Genomic DNA, 21,224 nt, shown 5'->3' with positions numbered 1-21,224 from the left:
GACCGGTGAGACGGTGTTCGATTTTCGATAAAGCAGCTTGCAATGAATGAAACTCGGAAACGAGGAGGGGTAAAAAAGGACTATTGAATTGCTTTCTCCTGTAGATTGACCGACTTTCAGCCGAATGCACTGAATTGGAGCTTTTGCGAGGAAATGCTTTTTCAGAAATTGTCAGACTTTTCAAGGAAATGAGTGTTGGGGACTGCGCTGCCTCAACGTGGGAAAAGCAGAAAACAGTGGAGGGTTGTAAGGCTTCCACCTCGCGGAGAACAACCGGTGAAAAAAGAGCTAAAGCCCACTAGCTTCAGCCTGGAGGAAGACCGATTTTCTTTCTGCCTAACTCGAGGAATTGATACACTCGGAGAACCAAAACAGGACTGGTTGTGTTCATTTGCACGTCTGTCTGTTTCGCAAGTTCTAAACCAACAACAACGCTCTCCGCGTTGGCTCGCGCTTTTGACCGTTCGCGCATGGGAGAGAATCGTAAGAAATTCATATGTGTGGGTGTGAGAGAATAAATTCGATCGCGCACGAGAAAAATGCAAAAACGTTAACGTTAAGAATTCTAGAACTTCTCTCTCTTTCTTCTGCTGCGTGTTTCACACGCGCTGCACCTGGTTCACTGTCGGAGCGAACCGTTTGGGCGCGAACAATGAGTGTGGGGGAAAAGGAAAGAGAAGTTTAAGCAACTGCGCTTCATTTTGCCGGTCTAAAAGTCTCTTGCACCGTCTTTACCAATCCGTTAATTGACAAATAATCTGTCGCAAAACAAAACAAAACTTGCGAGCTAACAGATTGAAAAGGTGGTAGAAGAAGCAAAAGGAGTATTGGAAGAAAACCCAAGAAGCTTCAATTAAGAGATTCTCCCACCTGCCGTACCTTCGATACGTTGAAGCAGACAGGAAAAGGAGAGACGGAGCCATACCCTACGGACAAAGAGCGGCTAATTTTTATCATGGTGTGCGTAAAAACCTAGAGTTAAGCCGATGGAAGATTTCCTAGGCTTAAAAAAGGGGGCGGGAACGGGTAGCACGGTTCTCTCCCGCTCCCATACAAAATACACGGTGCGCTCTCTCAATGCTCGCGCCCATGCGCGAGCATCCTTTCGTGTGCATGTGTTTGTTTCTTTCGTGTTGCGCTGTGTGCGTTTCTTTCGTTCAGCGATCGCTCACACTCGCTGCGTATTTTTTTGTTATCTAAAGCTAAACAAAAAAACAAACACGCGTAGATCTTTTTTTCATCACTTTATTGAAACATTTACATTTTAACTTTACACGATTTCACACATTTACATAAGTTGATACACAATATTTGACTAAAATAAAATTGATCGCTCCATCGATGCAAACGTTGAAATGGCCGAATATCTGTGTAGATCCTTTTGTACACGTTGATTACTGTAAAAAGGTACGAAATGAAGCTGCGCAATGTACATAACATGCATTACGAATCATTCGCGCAGCTTCATTTGAATTCGCACAACACTTGAACACTTGAACACTTTACAAAATCATAACATCAATCGTCCAGGACTTAGGCTGACGCACGTGCGGCCGCTCGCTGCCAATCCTTGAGCTGTACTGACGATTTCGTGTGGTAGCAAGAACGAGAGCACGCAGAGGAACTTTCGGTGCAGCAGTGCAAGCGAGACACCGACATCAGCACAGCGCTGCGAGCAGATCAAACTGAGCGCACTGGCGGAAAGTAAACGCACACATGTCCACATGTGTAACTGTGTTAGTACCAAAACTGTGTCGAAACCAAAACGCGCTCTCGCCTCCGTGTATTTCACACCGATTCTCCGCTTAACTCTAGGTTTTTACACACACCATGATAAAATATCCCGCTCGTTGTTTGTAGGGTAGTCGGCTTTTTGTGCGTTTCGATCATTCCACTCGCATTGGCGAAGAAGTTCGCATTGGCGAACTTTCGCTAGCCGGAATCGAGTTTTAATTATTGCATGGTTGAAGATGTTGTTCAACGTCACGTTCTAGGATGGCATGGAAGTTGTTTGTTTTTCAATCTCGTTCTTATTCTTCACTTTTGAATAAGAGTTTTCCGTGCGCAAAATTGCAAAACTATAGAGCGCAGATGCACCGGGAGTTATTCTTTTCAGGCGATGCACATGTTGCACAATTTCGCTTGCACGCGAGGCAGATTCAATGTAGGATGGTAAGGGCACAGTGAAGCAGCAGAATGAGCTTTTCCTGAAAAATAAAACTCTTCGCCGCATGTGAAATAGTTCAGAAACAATTAAAGGTTCGCTTCCTTAGCAGCTGTGCTTATTGGATACACACGGAAGGTTTCTTCCCAACCTCGTATGAAACTAAAAACAAAACAACTCTGCAAATGCATTGAAATGCTCCGATGCACCTTGGCAAACGCAAACGCGAAGTTCACTGTTGAAGTACCCGAGGGTTTGAGGTTGAGATGAGCAGAGGGTGAGCAAGAAAGAGAGAGAGAGAGTAAAAACAAAAAGTGTAGTAGAAGACAACTTTCTCCTCCCGGGAAGCACAAACCTCGTGAGCTTCCACTAAAAAAGCACTGCTTTGAGGCGTGTTTTTCTACCGCAAGCGAGCGAGGTAGAATGTGAAGTTTTAATTAGAAACTTCCGTCAATAGCACCAGCAGCTTCTGGAGCAGCAGTTTCTTTCACACAGTGAAACATGGCGGCCACACGGTGTTTTGTAAAACGAGGTAAGATTGAGTGAGAAAATTATTTCGAAGTGTCGATTGAGGAACGGTCTATAGGAATTTGGGTCAAGAGAAGGTGGTTTCTTAGTGGGAAATCATCGCGCAGCTACGCTTGTTTCATGTAAAGAATTACGCTTGTTTAAGGTGGCTTGGGAGCACTAATACAGTTGAACTACGCTTGCTTCACATCGATCAAACAGTTCGAGCTGCAGTTAGGTGTCGAGTAAAATGATTGGTCAAAATGCATGGGAATAGTTTCAGCTGGTTGTAAATTGAATTGTGTTTACGGCTTTATTGGAAGCATCGCTGAGTGAGTTTTGCAGTTTTTCAAACGGTTGTGGATGTTTTAGAATTAAGTTTTTTTTTATTTCTTGATTTTTATGAGTCTTATTTTGATTCTTCCCCTCTAAGGCATTGTATTAAACGCTTTACTCAATAAGAACTAGGTCATCGAGGTACCGGATGACTTCATCTTTAGTTGCTCAATATTGTGTGACAGGATGAAGCATGATCTAACGTTTTGGAAGTTAATGGTGTAGGTAAAGGTACAGTACATAACACCAGGACATAGAAGGGAAAAAACTCTCTTTACGTTGCAATTAACCTCAGTTTATGAAGTGGATGCATTTATGTAATAAGATTTAATTTCATCAACATTATACATGACAGACAAGAGCGTGAATGATGCAGACACGATACTTCGGACAACAGCCACACATCAAAGTCTTACTAGCAGCTTATAAATTTTAATCCTCCTCATGGAAAACAACATCCAACACCTCCCTAACAAACCTCCACAAAACACGTGGTTTTGTATTCAGTTTACCATCACAATGGCTATTGAAAGGGCCAGTTAACAGACATTCTAGCAAACTTGCGGACAACAGCCAGCCATTATCGGACCGAACGTTCTTCATGGAAATTTTCCCCGAAAGAAAGGGTGTACCGGATCATCTGTCGAAACTTTCAGCCTCCTCTCTTCTCGAACAGTTTTCTTCCAAAAAGGATAGGGAAGTCCCCTTGTAGGTGTTACTTTGTTGGACGTTTATTTTCAATCTGATTGGCTATTCCGGGATTACGGCGAAACGACCCCAAAGGAGCAAAGCTTTCCAAACACAACCGACAACAGAGTGTGGAAAGCAAAACAACCGGACAGCTTCTTGGGATTGGGTGGCTCGGACCGTCTGATGGATATGCAGATACACATGGGCATGGTGAAATAGTGAAAACACCGACCGGGCGCGGTATAGCGGCCATAGTGTTGTTTTAAATCAGGCGGCATGTTTTTCCAATGTTTAATCCCTTTTCCATCCAGCGTACTCCGTAAGTGTGTATGCGTGTGTACGTGTGTGCGTGTTTGTTTTTTGTTCCATAAAGTGTGTGTTATTTCGAGAAAAAGTATAGAAAACACGATTACGAGGTGCTGAAAAAGAGCCATCAGCTCTGCAGCAGGTATTGAACAGGAAGACACGAACTGAACAAAAACTCAGCCTTGGAAGTTCCGATGGAGATGAACCAAGCTGACTACATTGAAAAATCCACTTGCAGGAGCTTTCATCTTCCACCCCTGAAGATGCCAAAAATCACTTTCACTTGTTCATCAACAGCCGTTAGGCGTAGGATAGGTTTTGGCCTTTGGCAGGCCATTTGATAGCAGAGCTAGCCAGGCAACGTTCGAATTACTTCGAATTGCGAAAAAGGGGAAATGCTTGAGGTAAAACTGGGTGAAAGTTATTTGGATTTGAGCACGTAAAACAACATACTTCCAGCGATCCGGACTATCAGAGCCATGCCTGATAGTCTGTTCGAACTGTCGATCGGTTCATCCACGGAACAGTACGTGCTGATGGACGAGCTGCGCTAATCAAATAGCCAAGTGATACGATTGATGTCTTTCGCACACATCGATGAACACAGACGAATGTTAATCCGAAACTTTGCTCTCGGAGGACAAAAACAAATCCCCTTTCTAAAAGTACAATTATAATCAACCTCATTACCAATCCTTCTCGCGTCCCAACTCCAAAATGTTTTTTTTTTCTCCTGAATGTTTCCCGATTCCAAAAATTGATGGTCGGCTTTAGCATGGAATCCTTTGCTGTCAGTATGCGTGGTAGCGGTTTAAATGAGAAATGCCTGCAGCTGGTAGTTTGCTGTGTTTAACGCTTTTCAGGCCGGAGTTTGTCCCCACATGCAGGGATGCTGACTTTTGCTTGGCAAATAAAGGGTTAATATGGGAGATTTGGGGAACAAATTAAATGGTTGATCCTTTTTTATCGCTTCCGCTTACATTATACACCCGATGGCTACAGTGAACCGGTTTGGAGCACAGTGCTATATGTTCGCCATTTTAAGGAGGACCTGCATGAACAAGGATTATGGCACGGGATGGAGCCTTTACCTGATTGTGGTAGTTTGAATGAAAGCGGACAAGATTGCTTCCGGTTGGTTATAGGATTTTAACTATGCCTATCTTGTGACATAAGATTCCTGGAATGAGGTCGTTTGAGGAAGAGGATGTTAAATTTAAAAGTCTATCTTGTAAAAGATCTGCATAAACAAAACTCTTTAGTAGTATACATTTATGTTTAAATATATTAAAAAATTTTATCGTATGATTCAGATTTCAGGACATATTCAAATCACTCCCACAAAATAATTCATTCGAAAGCAACTGCAATGTGGCCTACATTTGCTTGCAATCAAACAAAACAAATAATTAATTGCAATTTGTGTCGAAAGGTCCAACGAAACGGTCTACCCCTCGACATACACAAATGCGCTAAATGCGTAATAGTTACGTTGAAATTTAATCAATCCTAATTCCAACCTTTGATACAATTACGCATCCCAACCAAACCTAGCTATAGGAACGGACGATGTAATCATGCGGTCATTTACGATACACGCACACAGCCGAGCCATTAAATTTAATTGCATTCCATTTCGAACTTTGAACAATTAGCTCGGGCTCAAAATGTCTATCATTAAATCAATCGTGTAACTTGCTGCGTAGGATAAGACGATGAATTTTGATCATAAGCATTTGTAGAGCGGTACTTTTGCAAAGATTACATCAGACGGACTTTGTGTTTTGCTCAGCTTCTTAATTTATGTGAAATAGTTTATATTTATATCCTTTTAAATTTTAGAAACTATAATAAGTAATATTTTACTAATTGTTTCGTTCTGAACTATACTACATTTGAACTTTATTGCAGCAAAACAAATGTGATTTGACATTTTTTTGTTCGATCAATAGATTGATTAATGGCGTATAACGACCATAGCTTCTGAACTATGACAGACACATTGGTTGATAAGGAACTTATTTTCAAACTTCTCTTTGAGAGTTAGCACTGTAATCCTGTTGATAATAGTAATAATTTTCGTCAACAGTCAGAAGTTTATGACACAGCTAAGACTGTTACCGCTGACACAACAGCAACAGCAAGGCGCAGAAGATTCATCATTGCTGGAACCACCATCATCTCTGCTTAATTTATATGAACAGGTGTGCCCGCCGCAGGGAGTTCCATCCGCAATAGTTAACCTTTATTGTTTCGGTCAAAATTACGGTAGTGTCCGCATCGAGATAAGCAAACATCGTGTCCTAGTTCCACTCGGGTTGGGAAATATTATTCACTGGTAATGATCATTTGAAGGATCCTTTTTCCTTTTCCTCTCATTTACTGCCGGAATCGCAAACCTTACTGAAGACTAAATGGGAGGGAAAGGAAATCATGCAGTGAATTGTGACTCTGGAACCATTCTGCCTCCGTCTCCAACTCGAATGAAAGACAAACGAGCAGGTGAGATGAGTGGTTATAAATTTTCATAGAAATGACGTGACATTCAACTTACCGGAAAACGGTGCCACAGAGCTATGCTGCCAGATGTGGATCTCCTACCAGCGCAGCAAACCGAATTTCAAGCCGAAAGCCCTGTGCGTCAGGTCATGGGATCGTTTTTGGTGGTCCCAAAAGTGCTCGTATTTCATGGTTAAACGATTCCAGATTCAAAACCAGAAGGTACGCAGGGAAGCATCGTTAAGATGAATGTTGGGAGAGGGTTGATTAATTATGGTATGGAAATCTTTAAAATATGTTTTTAATTCTCAAACGTCAACGTCAAACACAGCAGAGTGCCTCTGGCGCACAGACGCTAGAAATACGGCGCAAACGGTGATCTGCTACAGATTGCAGTACCGTGTTGGGAATGAATGGGGTTGTCTGTGGTCGGTTAAATCAGGCTGATTAGAGCAATGAGCTTGACGGGGTGGTTTGCGTTCTCATAATGCTTGAGGATTTATTCGAGGTAGTGTTTTTAAAGGCAAAATGCTGGAGGAAATACTTGAAAGGTACAGTGCGTGTATTTGACAGAGAAATTTGACTGTACAGTATGAGAAAATAGTTTATGTTCTATGAAAACGGTAGCTGTTTTCATGGTAGCTGTTTTAATCCGAGATAAGTTGTTCACTTGGAATCAACGTGAAATATCAGTAATCAAGTAAATGCTAACGTCGTTCTACACATATCATCGGTTTAATTGAAAGTTTATAAGTAATATGTTTTGTTGTCTTATTCCATATTTATTAGCATGCACTGTTTATTTATCATTATAGCAGGTGGATGAGATAATTTTATACACCGGACACGATTTATTTGCTCCATCGTGCATGTTTTACCTGCCCGATACGTGTGTGCTAACATTCGGTTCACACTCGCGCACTCCAGTTCGTTAGCAGTGAAATATGAGCAAAAGGAATCACTCATCCTGTCACGCTTCGTGCGCCTCCTTGACGCACTCGTGTCAATCGTTACGCGAGGTGGTTCTTTCGATGCGATGAGTCAAGCATATTATAAATGATGCAATTAAACAAATGAAAACCAGCCCCTGATGGCAACCTTTGCTCTATTTGTCTCTTTATTGCCCGAATGAATGGGAAAGAATAATAACATAGAAGGAATAAACGAGAGATAGCAGACAATCCTTCGAGCAAAAAGACTCCAAGCTATCGATCGAAATTTAATTCCTTCGATCAATCATTTGAAGTGGCGCTTCTCGATACAAGATCCAAGCAGCACAAGGACTTTCGGCAGCTGACGAGTGTCTTGGTGGATGACATCCGCGCAAGAAGGATGCAAAAGGTCTAGGAAAGGTAGAGGGTGAATACATACGAAAGCCACCCAAAAATCAATCATTTATTTTAGGGAGCATGGGAAGAATCTTGGTTCGAGGTTTGATAAGTAGAGGATGCTTTGTTTTGCTAAGGATAAGCTAAGGATAATATTTTTATTCAAAAATGTGTTTACCACATGGTTTGTTGTACAATGTTTACCGAAGAATGTTCAAAAAATAGTAAATACTTTTTTAAGAATTGGAAAAGGTCTGAAAACTAATAAGAAGAATATTATGATAATAGTTTCATGCAATTATTTGAAATCATCTCACTCAAATGAAAGAAGAATTCAAATGGGAACACAAATCCGTAAGTAAGACGGAGACGTAACTACCTTCCAATTGACAAAACGAATAACATAATCACGAAGAACAATCAAGGGAAAAGTTAAAAAGTCGCTTCCCTTTAGCCTCTTTATGCAAATGGCTGAATCTGTGCACCATCTGACCCTCCAGGTCCGTGAGTAATAGATGGAAATTTAATTCAGAAATCAATCACCAATATTGTTTTTATCGAAATCCGAATCCAGTGAAGACGTTTGCTGCAGATGGAACAAGCTCGAGCTTGCGCGAATGCGAGAAACTCCAACTTCATCATTATAAAGGGTGGAAAGGGAAAGACAAACAGAATTTTTAGGTTTTCCTCACCGGTTAGGAAAAGTTGGGTTTGGATATGGCGTAATTGGACGCAGTGGCAAGGGAAACAGTTGAAATAACAAAGACAAATCAAACCGTACGAACCTCTCGGGGGAGGGTAATGAGGATGACATTTTATCGCAAGCCGACCAGTATGATCTTTGCAATTTCTCTCCTCCTTCACTCTTGAACCAGGGCCTTCAGGGCTTGGACAAGGAACAATTTATTTTTCTTTCGATCTTCCGCTAGCGCAGGCTTGCTTATCTACCGCAAAACAGAGTTGGAGATAAAATAGAGATCGATTTGCAGCGACGCAGTTATAGAGATCGAGTATGTGCAGCAGCGATATTTCAATTACTCTTTCTCTCTCGCTCCTCATTAATATTTGCACATTGACTCGGGCCTTCGGGCAGTAAATATTGAGGAAGATAAAGTAAACGGAATGGCAAACCGGAAAAAGGGCCTTCCATCTTGGATGATCGCCCCAGCTTCCTGGTTTGTCACGGCAGGAAATTGAAAACAATTTGTTGGGACGAACTTTGGCCACCTAATTCGCTTTCAACCGGACGAAAGAGCGGATGTTATCTTGTTATCGTTATCGCTTGTTATCGCAAAAGTCTATTATGAGTGTCAATACTTCTGGAAAACTGGCCAGTCGATTTTCCGAGAGTCACAGTAAAAATTTGCGTAGTTTGGCGGCGGTAACCATGACGATGATTGATTTTTGTTATTATTTTGATTAACTTCATTTGCCGTTGAGCAGCATTGCGTTTTTTCTCGGTGGAAAGTGTGTTTTATTAGATGTGTATTTTGATTTGTGAACAAATTGATGGAACTTTTTGTCAACTGGAGCGCAAACCATTATGATGAATTTTGAAAAAACCATTCGACAAAGCAAAATCATCATCCTTGAGTAGGCATGGTAAAAATTCTGTTGGGTTCACGCTACAGAAACAAGATGCTTCGTTCAGAAAACAAGAGTATCAGTTCACAAAAAGCATAAGGAAAATTGCACAGTGAAAATATGTGTTTGAATTTCAAACAAGCTGTGAAAGAGCAACACACCCTTGGTGCCATTGCTACATTATTTGGAGACTGCAAATTTACATAGCGACATAAGATTTTCCCTCATTTATATAATGAATCTGAATAATTGTATTATTTTTCACGTGCCCATTAGTGCAGAGCCATTACTGCTTTCCACCGGTTTACGGTGTAAACTTTCTGTCATTTTCACGAAAACAAATCTAGTCCAAGTGACTGCAGATTTCAATTCACAAGCATCCACTCGAGTGGACGAGAACGATGGCTTTGAAACTCAAAAGAACAAAAACTTGATCCTTTACTGCGCATAATTCGTGTTTGGCTGTGTGCTGTAAAATGAATACATAATGATTTGCTCTCAACTAACGGCAGCGACTAGCGTGGAAGCTTTTGACTAAACAAAAATGACACAAAAATGGGAAAAATTATACTCTGTCACCAATCAAAGTAAGCAAGGGACGCATGAATGGGATAAATTTCAACAGGAGACCATTTTGGAGGATCTTTTTGAAACTCGGTCAATTGTAGGCTTCGCTATTGTTGTTGGATGGAGCTCGATAATGAGCGGTTTGGATGGGAGAATTTAATTGGGCCGCTTTTGTCTGTTTAGCTGTAAGTGGTGGAAGTTAGAGCACGCTGAGAGGGTGGCTAGAGTAGAAAAATACCATTTATACACTATGCCAATGAACCATTACGAAAACAAACTGTTTTGCTCAATGTTTTGAATATCGTGGACACTTTTTGGGGCGAGTATTTAGCCGTGGTTGTGCCTTTGATGCTCATTAGCAGCATGGTCTGGGGAGCATTTTATGTAGCATCGTTTTTGTGTTTGAATGGTAAGTAGGCTGTTTTGCTCCTGCTGTTTTTTTATTTCAATTTGCTTGCGATATTTATCGTTCTATTTAAAGAAGCTTGCATAAAGAAACTTTGATTCAGTAGATTTTAAATTGAATATGACTGTTTCATTTAATGAATTGAAATCAACAAGCGCTGTTTTGTGCTTTTAGATCAAACGTATTTAAAGAACGCTATTTTGAATAAAAATGAAATAGTGACACAGTTTATATGAACGAGCGTGTTAGTATTTACAGTGGCGGCAATCTAAAGTGGGACACCTCATATTTTCATCTTTAATCTGACTTTGCGGCACCCTGGACAGTTCCCTAGACCACTTATCGGAAAAGCCTAGACCACTTTTTCCACCCATCGTTGAGGACACTCTTCAGCTATGTCTCTGCAAAAAATCAGATCGATATCAATTAAAATCTCCGAACACCATGCATAAATGTAGGATGAGAGGGCTACCCCCCGAAAAAAAAATGTCAGCTAGGTAGCGAGGGCATGACAGCAGGCGATGAGCGCCACAATTTTACCGTGAGCGTCACTGTGAATAGAAGCAAGCTGAATACACGAATTTCCTTAATCACCTACACCGCTCGTTTCCTTATTTCTTACATAAATGTGATACAAGGTAAAAAATGTATGTGGTCCATTGAAAGCCGGACAGTCTTTAGTTCATAGCTAAATTACTAAGTAGCATGCCAATATTGTCGAATATGAGGGTGGTCATCCAGGGCGCCGTATACATCTTCTTCTTCTTTGGCTCAACAACCGTTGTCGGTCAAGGCCTGCCTGTACCACTTGTGGGCTTGGCTTTCAGTGACTAACTAATTTCCCCCCATAGCAGGATAGTTAGTCCTACTTATGGCGGCACGGTCCATTTGGGGATTGAACCGTTGACGGGCATGATGTTAAGTCGTACGAGTTGACGACTGTGCTACAAGACCGGCTGTACGAGACCGGCCGTTTACATAAATAGGTGAAAATATAAGGTGTCTGACTCTGGGTGGCCGCCACTGTAATTGAATTTGGTTCTTCGAAAAAAAAAAATGTCTTTAGAAAACCTTTAGAAAATTGGGCAAAAACGATTGAACATCCAAGTGAATAACAAGATACAAGCGAATAAACAAAAAACTAATATTTTGGTACGTCCTCGGTTCCAACTTATTAACACTTTGACCGCCGACCTGACGTCACAGTTTTTTAGTGAGCACGTAGCGGATGGCAAGAGAGCGATGAGAACGACAGTTTCTCGTGCCATTGTTATCACTCTTTTGTTTCATTGCGATAAGCGGCGTAGCACATGTCGTTCTCGTTCTCTCTTTCCTACCTCATTCGTTATCAAGAGAATCACTGAGCGTCAGATGCAAAGCTGAACGGTGAGCAAAACCGTCATGCGAATTTATATGACACGGCGCTTAAAGTGTTAAATTTTTCTTTGTTCACTTTTTTTACGGCTAGAGCGGCAGTTTCTAATATACATTCATTAGTAAAAAAATTGAAACAATAATCCTCACTTTTCAGCGTTTCCTTCACTCTAACAGAATTTCAAAATATATAAAATAACAATAAATCAATTAACTTGAAGTTAGAAAAATCAAGGGACAAGGCTTCCAGGGCTACAATTCGTTACGTTTATAGCTTAGAATTCTTATTTCTTTTGTTACTAGTAATGACTTTATAATATGCTTAATTAATCTTCTTCTTCTTCTTCTTCAACAACCGTTGTCGGAAACACTTTTGCTGCACATACAAAAAACCGGCTAATTGAACCGGTTAGCGCAAGTGTAACAGCATACGCCAATGACCGTACTTTCCCGTGAAACCTGTTTGAACGAACGCGGCCGTTCAAGGTCGTACAGTGTGCGCACTTGTCCGCGCGTTCTCGTGGGAGCGCATCGCATTATCAGTGTTACGGTGGCAGCATCGAGAGTAAGATGCTGTGCATAACGCAGAGTGTAGTGTTTGTTGTTGTTGCATTGCTGTTGAATCGATTCAGTAAGTTGCTCAAAGTTTAATGATTGCCGCACAACAAGGCTGTTACTGTTACGGATGTATTTGTTTACAGGCAATGGTGATCGAACGTTCATGGCGTACATGGAGAACGAATTGAACAGGAAGCAAACGATGATGCCCAATGTACGCGAATCGTTAGATGGTTGGTTGTTTGGATTGTTCCTTTTGTTGGAAAAATATCTTATTTTCTGTTTTTGGCTGATCAGATTGTCATATGCGATACTACAAACACAGTCCGGTGGAAAGTTCTTATCCCGTCTTTCAAAGGCCGCATCAAAAGATGAGTGATTTTCCTCATCTCGGCCGTATTGGTTGGACCGGTATCGATGGAACAGTCCGTTGGAACTGTAGTGGAACGCTGGTGTGGGAAAACTTCATACTAACATCAGCTCGTTGTACAACGGATGGCAAGTACGTGACGATATGTTTCATTTCATTTGATTAGAATTATGCAATTGTTTGTAAATAATCTTGTACACAGCTCCATGGCTCCAGATGTGGTGAGATTGGGTGCTTCTGGTGAGATGCAGGAGATAAAGATCGCGGAAGCTGTACGCCATCCCGAGTATAGAGAGGGAATTACGCAGCACGACATTGCACTGTTACGTTTGCAGTCAAAAGTGGAGTGAGTAATGGCGAGAAGCGAGAAAGGTTGGGTGTAACCAAAAATGCTCTTTGCACTTTCTTTTAGTTTGGGCTCTACAGTTGTTCCGGCATGTCTTTGGAACAATGAAGACCTGAAGTTTCACGCTATGACCTTGGCTCATGGATGGCGCTATGGATGGAGTGGCTCAGATGCATCAGACGTTGTTAAAGCTCAAGTCCAACCCACACTCGATGGTTGTGATCGTATGCTAAGTACGGATCTGTGTGTTGAAAGTACTGAATTGGGTTCATGTTTGGTAAGAATGCGTTGAGAGTGTTTCGATAAGAACGCATCATGAAAGACTCTTTTTTGTACAGGACGGTGGCTCTCTTCAGGTACCATTAAATCACAATGGAAAGGTAACTCCATTTGTCGTTGCGATTGGTGCACCATCGAATGCATCGTGCCAAAAATCGACTCCCTACACAAAGGTTTCGTCCTATGTTCAGTGGATTGTTTCTACAATTCAAGCTAGTGGCGAGCCAGCATGGGGTTTGTGTACTGTATGATAATAGCTGTAAAGGATATTGAATGTTCTTAACCCTTTCAATTACAGAGTGGAAATTTAAAGAAGCCGAATGTGCTCTGCGTTACGTCCATCTAAGGCAGTACCAGAAACAAGTGTTGATCGATCAGACGGACACCTTTGACGTGGTAACACCGGCCAGAAGGCGTTTGGAGCCACGATACACCGATGCGATGGTTGAGATTGGTTACGGAGCCTATTCAGTGAGCCGGGAAGACTGTTATGGGTTGATCATAGATGAGGATACCGTGCTAACGCTGGCCCAGTGCACCACAAACCATGGGTAATGGCTAGTGGTAACCATTTCGATATATGTCAAAAAATTGATTTCCTTTTGTGTTTCAGGAAACGGGCCACGTTTGTAATGTACATGGGAAATGAGCGCAATACCGTGGTGAAACATTACAACCATCCTGGATACCGTGAGGGACAGTATTACAACAACATTGGACTGTTGAAGGTGAGAACCCGTTTCGTGTTCTTTAGATCTTTCGTCCCGTTTTGTATATGGCATGAGAATGATCTGGCAGACAGCATTGTTGAGCTGACCGGGCACGGAAGGCGTGATCTTAATTACTTTAGTCTACACAATGCATCGGTGGACGTGTTTGGTAATTTATTCAAATGGATTAAAGACAAATTTGGATGATCTAATATATCGTGGTTTCTCTTTCTTCTGATAGAACCACAAAATTTCCAGCTGATAGCGCGCGCCAATGTGCTTCCCATAAATAAATGTTCTTATCTGGAAGAGTTTTCAAAGAATCTATCGAACGGTTTGACCGAAGAGCATCTGTGCTATGGCAATGAAGCCTATCTGGTGCCTGAAACATGTCAACAAGCAGCCGGTGGACCAATCGGAGGGAAGAAGTTCAAGTTCAACAAGCAGTTCCGCTATGCGTACGCACTGAACTCATTCGGGCGCGACTGTGGCTTTGGTCGCGCTGCAGTTGGTGTACGCTTGTCGAGCCACATTGGCTGGTTGCAATCAGTCCTGCTCCCCGACTACAGGAAAGACAGTGGATCGGTTCACTTCCTACATTCGGAGTTGGAGGAGAATGATACTTGCCGGCATGTGGACGGTGCGGAAGGGCTGTGTGTGGAGGCTACCAGATGCCCCAAGATTCGATACGATTTCTCTGTCAACCGACGGGTGGTCTTTTGTCAGACGTCAACCGTTGTTTGCTGTCCGTATGAGAATATGGTGAACGAAACGACTGCCAGTGATCGGGAGTTGGATGAGTGTGCGGATCGCATCAAGGCGAGTAGTGGAAGCACGAATGAAGCGTTGTTTGAAACGGGTTTTATTCCAGAACCACATCTTGTTGAAGTCGGTTGGCGTGGAAATGTAGATGCTAAAGCCCAGTGGAGTTGTAGAGGAACACTCATAACCTCGAGCGATAAATCCGGCATGTCTTTGGAAGAATCAAACTCATACGCCGTTCGAAATGATTCAGCCTGTGATAAGTGAGTTGTGTTCATAAAAGTGTGTGACTACGTTTCGTTGCTTCAACAATTAAACATTCTCTCTCTCTCTCTCTCTCTCTTTCTCTCTTTCTCTCTCTCTCTCTCTTGTCTTCTTTCAGATGGCTCAACTGATTCGTATGTCTATCCTACAGCTATGTACAATAGAGACTGTGAGGCGCTGGAGGAAGGTCTTAGCTCCAACCAGCTGTGTGTTGATGTGCAGCCACACGATACGAAAGTATCCCTGGGAGATCCTCTGTTTTGGTCGGAAGTGATGGATGATGGCACGCGGGTGCAGTATTTGGTGGGAATCATGAGTCACGTGACCGCCGGCGATCGCACAGTGCACGTTCACAGCCGTATATCGTCGTATGTGGGGTGGATCAAAAGTGTTCTATAGGATATAAAAAAAAACTTCCATCATAATGAGTCTGTATTCTAAAAGAGGTTGATTTGTGGCTAATGATTAATAAGACAAACGAAGCTTAAATAAAAATACTCCAACAAAACCAGTTATTTCTTTTGTTGCTTTTACAAACTACTACACCGATGATCTTTCTATCTACAAAGCCAGATGTGCACCACAAACGAACTAATCAGATTCAATGCGGGCAAGGAGCCTGTTATGAAAATATAACGAGTTCTCGAGGCCGTTCTTGACAGTGATTGATTGCAACCGCAATCGCGTATATAAATATTTTAATTGAATTTAATCGCCACCGAGAACGGAAACGTGAAGAAGAGATAAGCCGAAACACTTATAAAGACATCGTATTGATCGCAGGCAGCTCTCACTGATCGACTGACGCTTAACAAGATGTGGTTTGTGGTTTGTTCGCTAGGGCTGATTGTGTTGTTTGAACAGGGTAGTGCACTTGTTCCGACTGGAGATTTGAAGTCTCTCGACGAAAAGAATGTAATACTGCCAAACCGAAGAGAATCTTTAACAGGCAAGTGGATACTGCTTACTAGCTTTAGCGCTTTAAACTAACACACTTTTGAGCTTATATGTTTCAGATTGTCACTTCAGATACTACAAATATGGTAAAACATCGTTGATAAAACCCGCCTTCGGTCAAACGACTTACCTGCGTGAGTTTGCGCACATGGCAGCTATAGGGTGGATGCAGCCCGATAGCACGATCACTTGGAACTGCGGCGGTTCGTTGATATGGGAGAACTACATTCTAACTGCGGCACACTGTGTCGAAGACGCTCAGTAAGAAAATGCGCAGAGAGAGAGAGAGAGAGAGAGAGAGAGAGAGAGAGAGAGAGAGAGAGAGAGAGAGAGCTAAGCTGTCAGTTTACCAAATCTACTGTTCCGATAGACAAAATGCGCCAGATGTGGCACGCTTTGGGGATTTGGATCTTTTCAACGCTACCGATGATCAGTACGCGCAGCAGCTGAAGATCGTAGAGATCATTCGACATCCCGAGCACCGGCATCGGGATCGCTATCACGATATTGCTCTCATGCGACTTGAGCGTAAGGTGGTGTAAGTGTAAGAGGAGCAGTGAGGATCTAGTTTGGTTGTATTTGTATAAACTGTGTGTTTTTGTGTAGGCTACATGATACAGTGGCGCCGGCCTGTCTGTGGACTGATGATGAGATACGGTTCAAGCGGTTCGAAGCTACCGGTTGGGGCGATACAGGCTTTGGTAGACACTGCCGTTCTTTTTTGGTGTGCAAAATGTGATGCTCTTTTTCCTTGTAGCTGCTGCAAAAACGCCAATTTTACTGAAAGTAGCGCTCAGTCCGGTCGCCAACGAGCAGTGCAATGAGCACTATTCGAACCTTCGAGGTTTGCGAAACGGTTTGCATGCGAATCAGCTGTGCGCTGGCGATGCTCGTATGGACACATGTCCGGTAAGTACTTTTTATTGGTAATCAGGTATCATTCAAAATTAACGTTACTTTTACTGTTCATTAAACTTCATTCCACTACCAATGTGATGCTGCAATTTAAAATTGTAAAAATTACGAAACTTTTTGACGTATCCTTGATACCAGTGAGAATTGCTTATCTTTTATTGGCTTTATGTGTATTAAAATCTGAATTGTTATTGTTCAAACATCTGAACTTGTTGCCCTATATTGTTTGTTTATGCGACGATTTTCGTCCTATTTTTATTCAAATTTGTTTAATAGAAACATAAACTGTATGAGAATCTTGGTCCAAGTCACTCTCCACTCTTTAGTTCAATAAATTAGTTCATAGAATGATCCTTCTACCCAATGAAAGCTCTCTCTTGTACCTAATGAGTCTCTAATTTCTTGAATTGCATTGTCTTCCTTTTGCAGGGTGATTCTGGAGGACCACTGCAGGTAAAGCTACTGCACAACACGCGTGAAACACCCTTCCTGGTCGGAGTAACTTCATTTGGATTGGCGTGCGGTTTGTCCGTTCCCGGAGTGTACACTAGAGTTGCGCCCTACGTACCCTGGATAAGGTCCGTGCTGAAAGATCGCGGGGAAAATGCGACAGGTAAGTTTTACGGTTCTGGAAAAAAAAGTTTGTTGGCATTCCTATAAACGTCTGATCTTGTTCGGTGCAGAATGGAAATTCCAACCTCAGGCCTGCGCCTTACGCTACGCCCAGTACCGTGAGTTTGAGCCGCGAGTTTTGCTGCACAAATCGCAAGATTCGGAGCAAATAGATCTGTCTGAGGCGCATTTGTTTTCAACGGCATCCCGACAGCTGGCTGCAATCCACTGGAACGGAACGGACCATTCAGAGCAGAATGACTGCTTCGGGGTGATCGTCGATGACAGTACGATCGTGACACTTGCCCGCTGTACAAGGAAGAATGGGTATCGTTTTGTTTTGTGTGTCAATAGTAGGTCAATTTTCATCATTTATCAATTACAGCTTGCCTCCCGCCTATGTCAGCTATTTGGAAAATGAAAGGAACGCTGTCATTCGCTCTTACATACATCCAAATTGGAAAGAGGGATCGCTTTATGGAGACGTAGGACTTCTTCAACTGAAAGAGCCGTTGAAGATTTCTTTACATTTTCAACCAGCTTGCATCTGGGATCGCGCAGACCTTCCTGAGTCGGAGTTTTTTGTTTCTGGCCGTGGGCTGTCCGAGCTTCATGCTATTCACGTCGAGGAAGATGATTTAGAAACAAGTGCTTGTAAGTTGCTCTGATGTGCTCTGTAACCCTCTCTAACTTTTTCTAATGACAATATCATTTCCTTGTAAGCTTTGAATCACATTATCAATGTTCTTGGAGTAGTAGAGCTTCATAACGGCACCAACTGCACGCAGCATCGTAACGAGACGCCGGCCGAACATCTCTGCTTCGGAGCCAAACCGTTCCTGGTGCCAAGTACCTGTCACCAATCACTGGGTGGTCCGCTAGAGCGTGAAGTGGGGCGTTTTGGTCGTAGCCTACCGTACGTGTACGCGCTGAACCTTGCAGGCCGTGACTGTGGTTACGGTGAATCGGCACTCGGCGTTCGGTTAGCTTCCCATCTGGCGTGGTTCAATTCGATCCTGTTTCCGAAGAGGGTCGAAGAAGATCCCGCGGAAGCGTTCATTTTCTTGAACAATGATTTGGAAGAGGGTGACACGTGTGCGGTGGACGGCGTTGGGATGGGTGTGTGTACAAGTGCAGTGAATTGTCCGAGAATGTTGTACCGCTTTCAGCAAAATCAACCGGTGCAGTTCTGTGGCAGTGGATCGGTGTTGTGCTGTCCGCGGGAGGACGTACGGAGTGCGCCAGATGCAAAATGGCGAGAAATCGACAGCTGTGTCACGAGACGGAATAGCGAGGAGGAAGATTTCGATCCAAGGCACCATATGGTAGGTAAATGTGGATATCCTCTTTACGGATCCTTATTTGTGCATAAACCATTTGTACAGGTGTCCTTAGATTTGAGCCAAGGGATAGAAACGCAGACTTGTATCGCAACAATGATTAGCAACAGAACGTTTTTGACCGCTGCCAGCTGTCTGGACGGGAAAGGCACGCTCAAATACGTAACATTAGACAATAGAGAGATTCAAATGGTTGTCTTGATGGTGGTTGAGAAGGTAACAGTCCATCCAGAGTACGACAGTACTACGAAACACAATAACATTGCACTGGTAACGGTAATGCACCGCACCGACATAGCGTTCGGTAAGAGTCCGATCTGTTTGTGGAGCAACCAAACGCACACGCCGTTTTATCTGGAGCAAGTTGGGCTAACGGGTAGGTTGTAAATAATACCCGGTTTTACACACAACCAACACACAGCTATCGTTCTGTTACTTGTAGAAGAATCAACGCTTGGTCCAGCCCTTGCATTCACAAAGTTTAACAGTGATTGTGACCGGACGTTTCGGAGAACGTTGAACGACCACGAACTATGCGTAGATGTGGAACAACTGCCATACATGGACACGGTTGAGGTAGATGAAGGCATGCCGGCTTTCTGGAAAGGACGCGGTACCGGCAACTATCTCGTTGGGATAGCGAGCCACAGTGCACCGAACGATAGTCGTGTATTTCTGCACACGCGCATTGCACCGTACGTAGGATGGATTAAAAGTGTTTTGTGATACAACATACTGAATAAAAGCAAAACTGTAAATTAGTTAGCAACTTTTTTGAAATAAAACATTATCAATATGTTTTACTCAGCAAAATGTTGTTGTGTATGTGTACTTTACGTGTGTCAGAGAATCTCACATGAATTTTCGAATAGATATTCTAAACGACATTGTCATACTTGAACATCTTTAAGTATGCAGCAGTTGATTTGTCGCATTTCCAACATTTCAGGTGTTTAATCGTTTTCACTGCTTCCTATTTTCGGATGTAAAAGCATGTGAAATAGGTAGACAATGTTATTGATTAGTTGAAATACTAGTATTGCGCGATTCGTGGTAGTAGTGTGGTCGCTTATGTGATTCATCGAGCACATTCCCATTTTCTCAAAGCTAGAAAAGAGTTTTCCAAAAATACATAATCATAAATAAAACAAATTGTAAGGAAGCTTTAGGCTAAACCATGTTTGAATTTGTTGCATACTATAAAAGGTCGGCTGATAAGTCCCTGGTCTGACACATAGATGGCGCCGCTAGTATTAAATGCATATTATTTTTATATAGTACCATCCTTCAAATGATTCGTGTCAAAATTTGACGTCTGTATGTCAATTAGTTTGTGAGACAGAGCGTCTTTTCTCAAGAAACTTTTGTTAACTTTTTGTCCACCAAGACAACGCACCGTGCCACAAGTCATTGAGAACGATGGCAAAAATTCATGATTTGGGCTTTGAATTGCTTCCCCACCCACCGTATTCTCCAGATCTGGCCCCCAGCGACTTTTTCTTGTTCTCAGACCTCAAAAGGATGCTCGTAGGGAAAAAAATTGGCTGCAATGAAGAGGTGGTCGCCGAAACTGAGGCCTATTTTGAGGCAAAACCGAAGGAGTACTACCAAAGTGGTATCAAAAAATTGGAAGGTCGTTATAATCGTTGTATCGCTCTTGAAGGGAACTATGTTGAATAATAAAAACGAATTTTGACAAAAAAATGTGTTTTTCTTTGTTAGACCGGGGACTTATCAGCCAACCTGTTATTACAAGCATGTTGTTATCATCGGAAGTTACAATCAAGTATGATTTAGAATGCGATCGTTTGCTGATTTACAATTTTTATTGTAGATTCTTCACTAAGCATTAGGCTTGTTTTTAAGATGATGTTTGTCTGCTTCTTCTTCGCAGCTTTTCGAAGCTTATTTAGTTTCACGCAGCCACATTGTCAGTCCTTAATACGGGGGAAAGATACATTATAGACTTATATAATATAGGCTAGAAACCACGTGACGGGCATGCTATTAAGTTGTCCGAGCTGATAGCTGTACCAAGAGGCCGCAATACATTTTTCACAAACGGTTTACTTACACACTGTAATAAAAATTAAGATAAGTTAAGACTTTTTGCAGTTCAAGAGATATTTCTACAATCATTAGTCATACTGACTTCATTGGCATTGGTGTTACATTATACTGGAATGATAAGTAAAAAAAAAAGATGATTTAAATATTATGTGAAGTTAATTAAAAGAAAGTTAAATAATCAAACATTGATAGTTTGTAGATACAACGCAAACACTAGATCATACTATTTCTTGTCTGTAAATCATAATTCTACCCCGGTTCACCCGCTAACAAAGCGTAA

General features: G+C 42.2%; 2 protein-coding genes across 2 annotated transcripts; both read left to right on the top strand.

Moving 5' to 3' along the window:
- The first annotated feature begins 12,305 nt into the window (after positions 1 to 12,305).
- On the top strand, positions 12,306 to 15,572 carry LOC120958632 (uncharacterized). The gene is made up of 10 exons (XM_040381572.2): positions 12,306 to 12,392; positions 12,463 to 12,552; positions 12,617 to 12,821; positions 12,892 to 13,035; positions 13,102 to 13,312; positions 13,374 to 13,548; positions 13,613 to 13,865; positions 13,928 to 14,193; positions 14,266 to 15,049; positions 15,169 to 15,572. The coding sequence occupies exons 1-10, from the start codon at positions 12,332 to 12,334 to the stop codon at positions 15,179 to 15,181; spliced, it is 2,202 nt and encodes a 733-aa protein (XP_040237506.2). The 5' UTR covers positions 12,306 to 12,331; the 3' UTR covers positions 15,182 to 15,572.
- A 162-nt stretch (positions 15,573 to 15,734) lies between these two features.
- On the top strand, positions 15,735 to 19,681 carry LOC125907377 (uncharacterized). Its single transcript, XM_049609129.1, has 11 exons — positions 15,735 to 15,999; positions 16,067 to 16,268; positions 16,378 to 16,545; positions 16,614 to 16,708; positions 16,765 to 16,916; positions 17,352 to 17,535; positions 17,606 to 17,861; positions 17,920 to 18,188; positions 18,258 to 18,859; positions 18,920 to 19,250; positions 19,317 to 19,681. The coding sequence occupies exons 1-11, from the start codon at positions 15,867 to 15,869 to the stop codon at positions 19,598 to 19,600; spliced, it is 2,676 nt and encodes an 891-aa protein (XP_049465086.1). The 5' UTR covers positions 15,735 to 15,866; the 3' UTR covers positions 19,601 to 19,681.
- Positions 19,682 to 21,224: the final 1,543 nt, after the last annotated feature.

Source organism: Anopheles coluzzii, chromosome 3 (genome assembly GCF_943734685.1).
Source record: "Anopheles coluzzii chromosome 3, AcolN3, whole genome shotgun sequence".
NCBI lineage: Eukaryota > Metazoa > Arthropoda > Insecta > Diptera > Culicidae > Anopheles > Anopheles coluzzii.
Note: the sequence above shows the minus strand (reverse complement) of the source record. Positions and strands in the feature narration are given on the sequence as shown.

Excerpts from the sequence above, each read along its gene's own strand:
- LOC125907377 (XM_049609129.1), top strand. The coding sequence starts at position 15,867 with ATGTGGTTTGTGGTTTGTTCGCTAGGGCTGATTGTGTTGTTTGAACAG. Across the intron at positions 16,000-16,066 it reads CCGAAGAGAATCTTTAACAG|ATTGTCACTTCAGATACTAC; the intron begins GCAAGTGGATAC and ends TATATGTTTCAG. Across the intron at positions 19,251-19,316 it reads GGAGCAAGTTGGGCTAACGG|AAGAATCAACGCTTGGTCCA; the intron begins GTAGGTTGTAAA and ends TGTTACTTGTAG.
- LOC120958632 (XM_040381572.2), top strand. The coding sequence starts at position 12,332 with ATGCTGTGCATAACGCAGAGTGTAGTGTTTGTTGTTGTTGCATTGCTG. Across the intron at positions 13,036-13,101 it reads CGTTTGCAGTCAAAAGTGGA|TTTGGGCTCTACAGTTGTTC; the intron begins GTGAGTAATGGC and ends ACTTTCTTTTAG. Across the intron at positions 13,866-13,927 it reads CAGTGCACCACAAACCATGG|GAAACGGGCCACGTTTGTAA; the intron begins GTAATGGCTAGT and ends TTTGTGTTTCAG.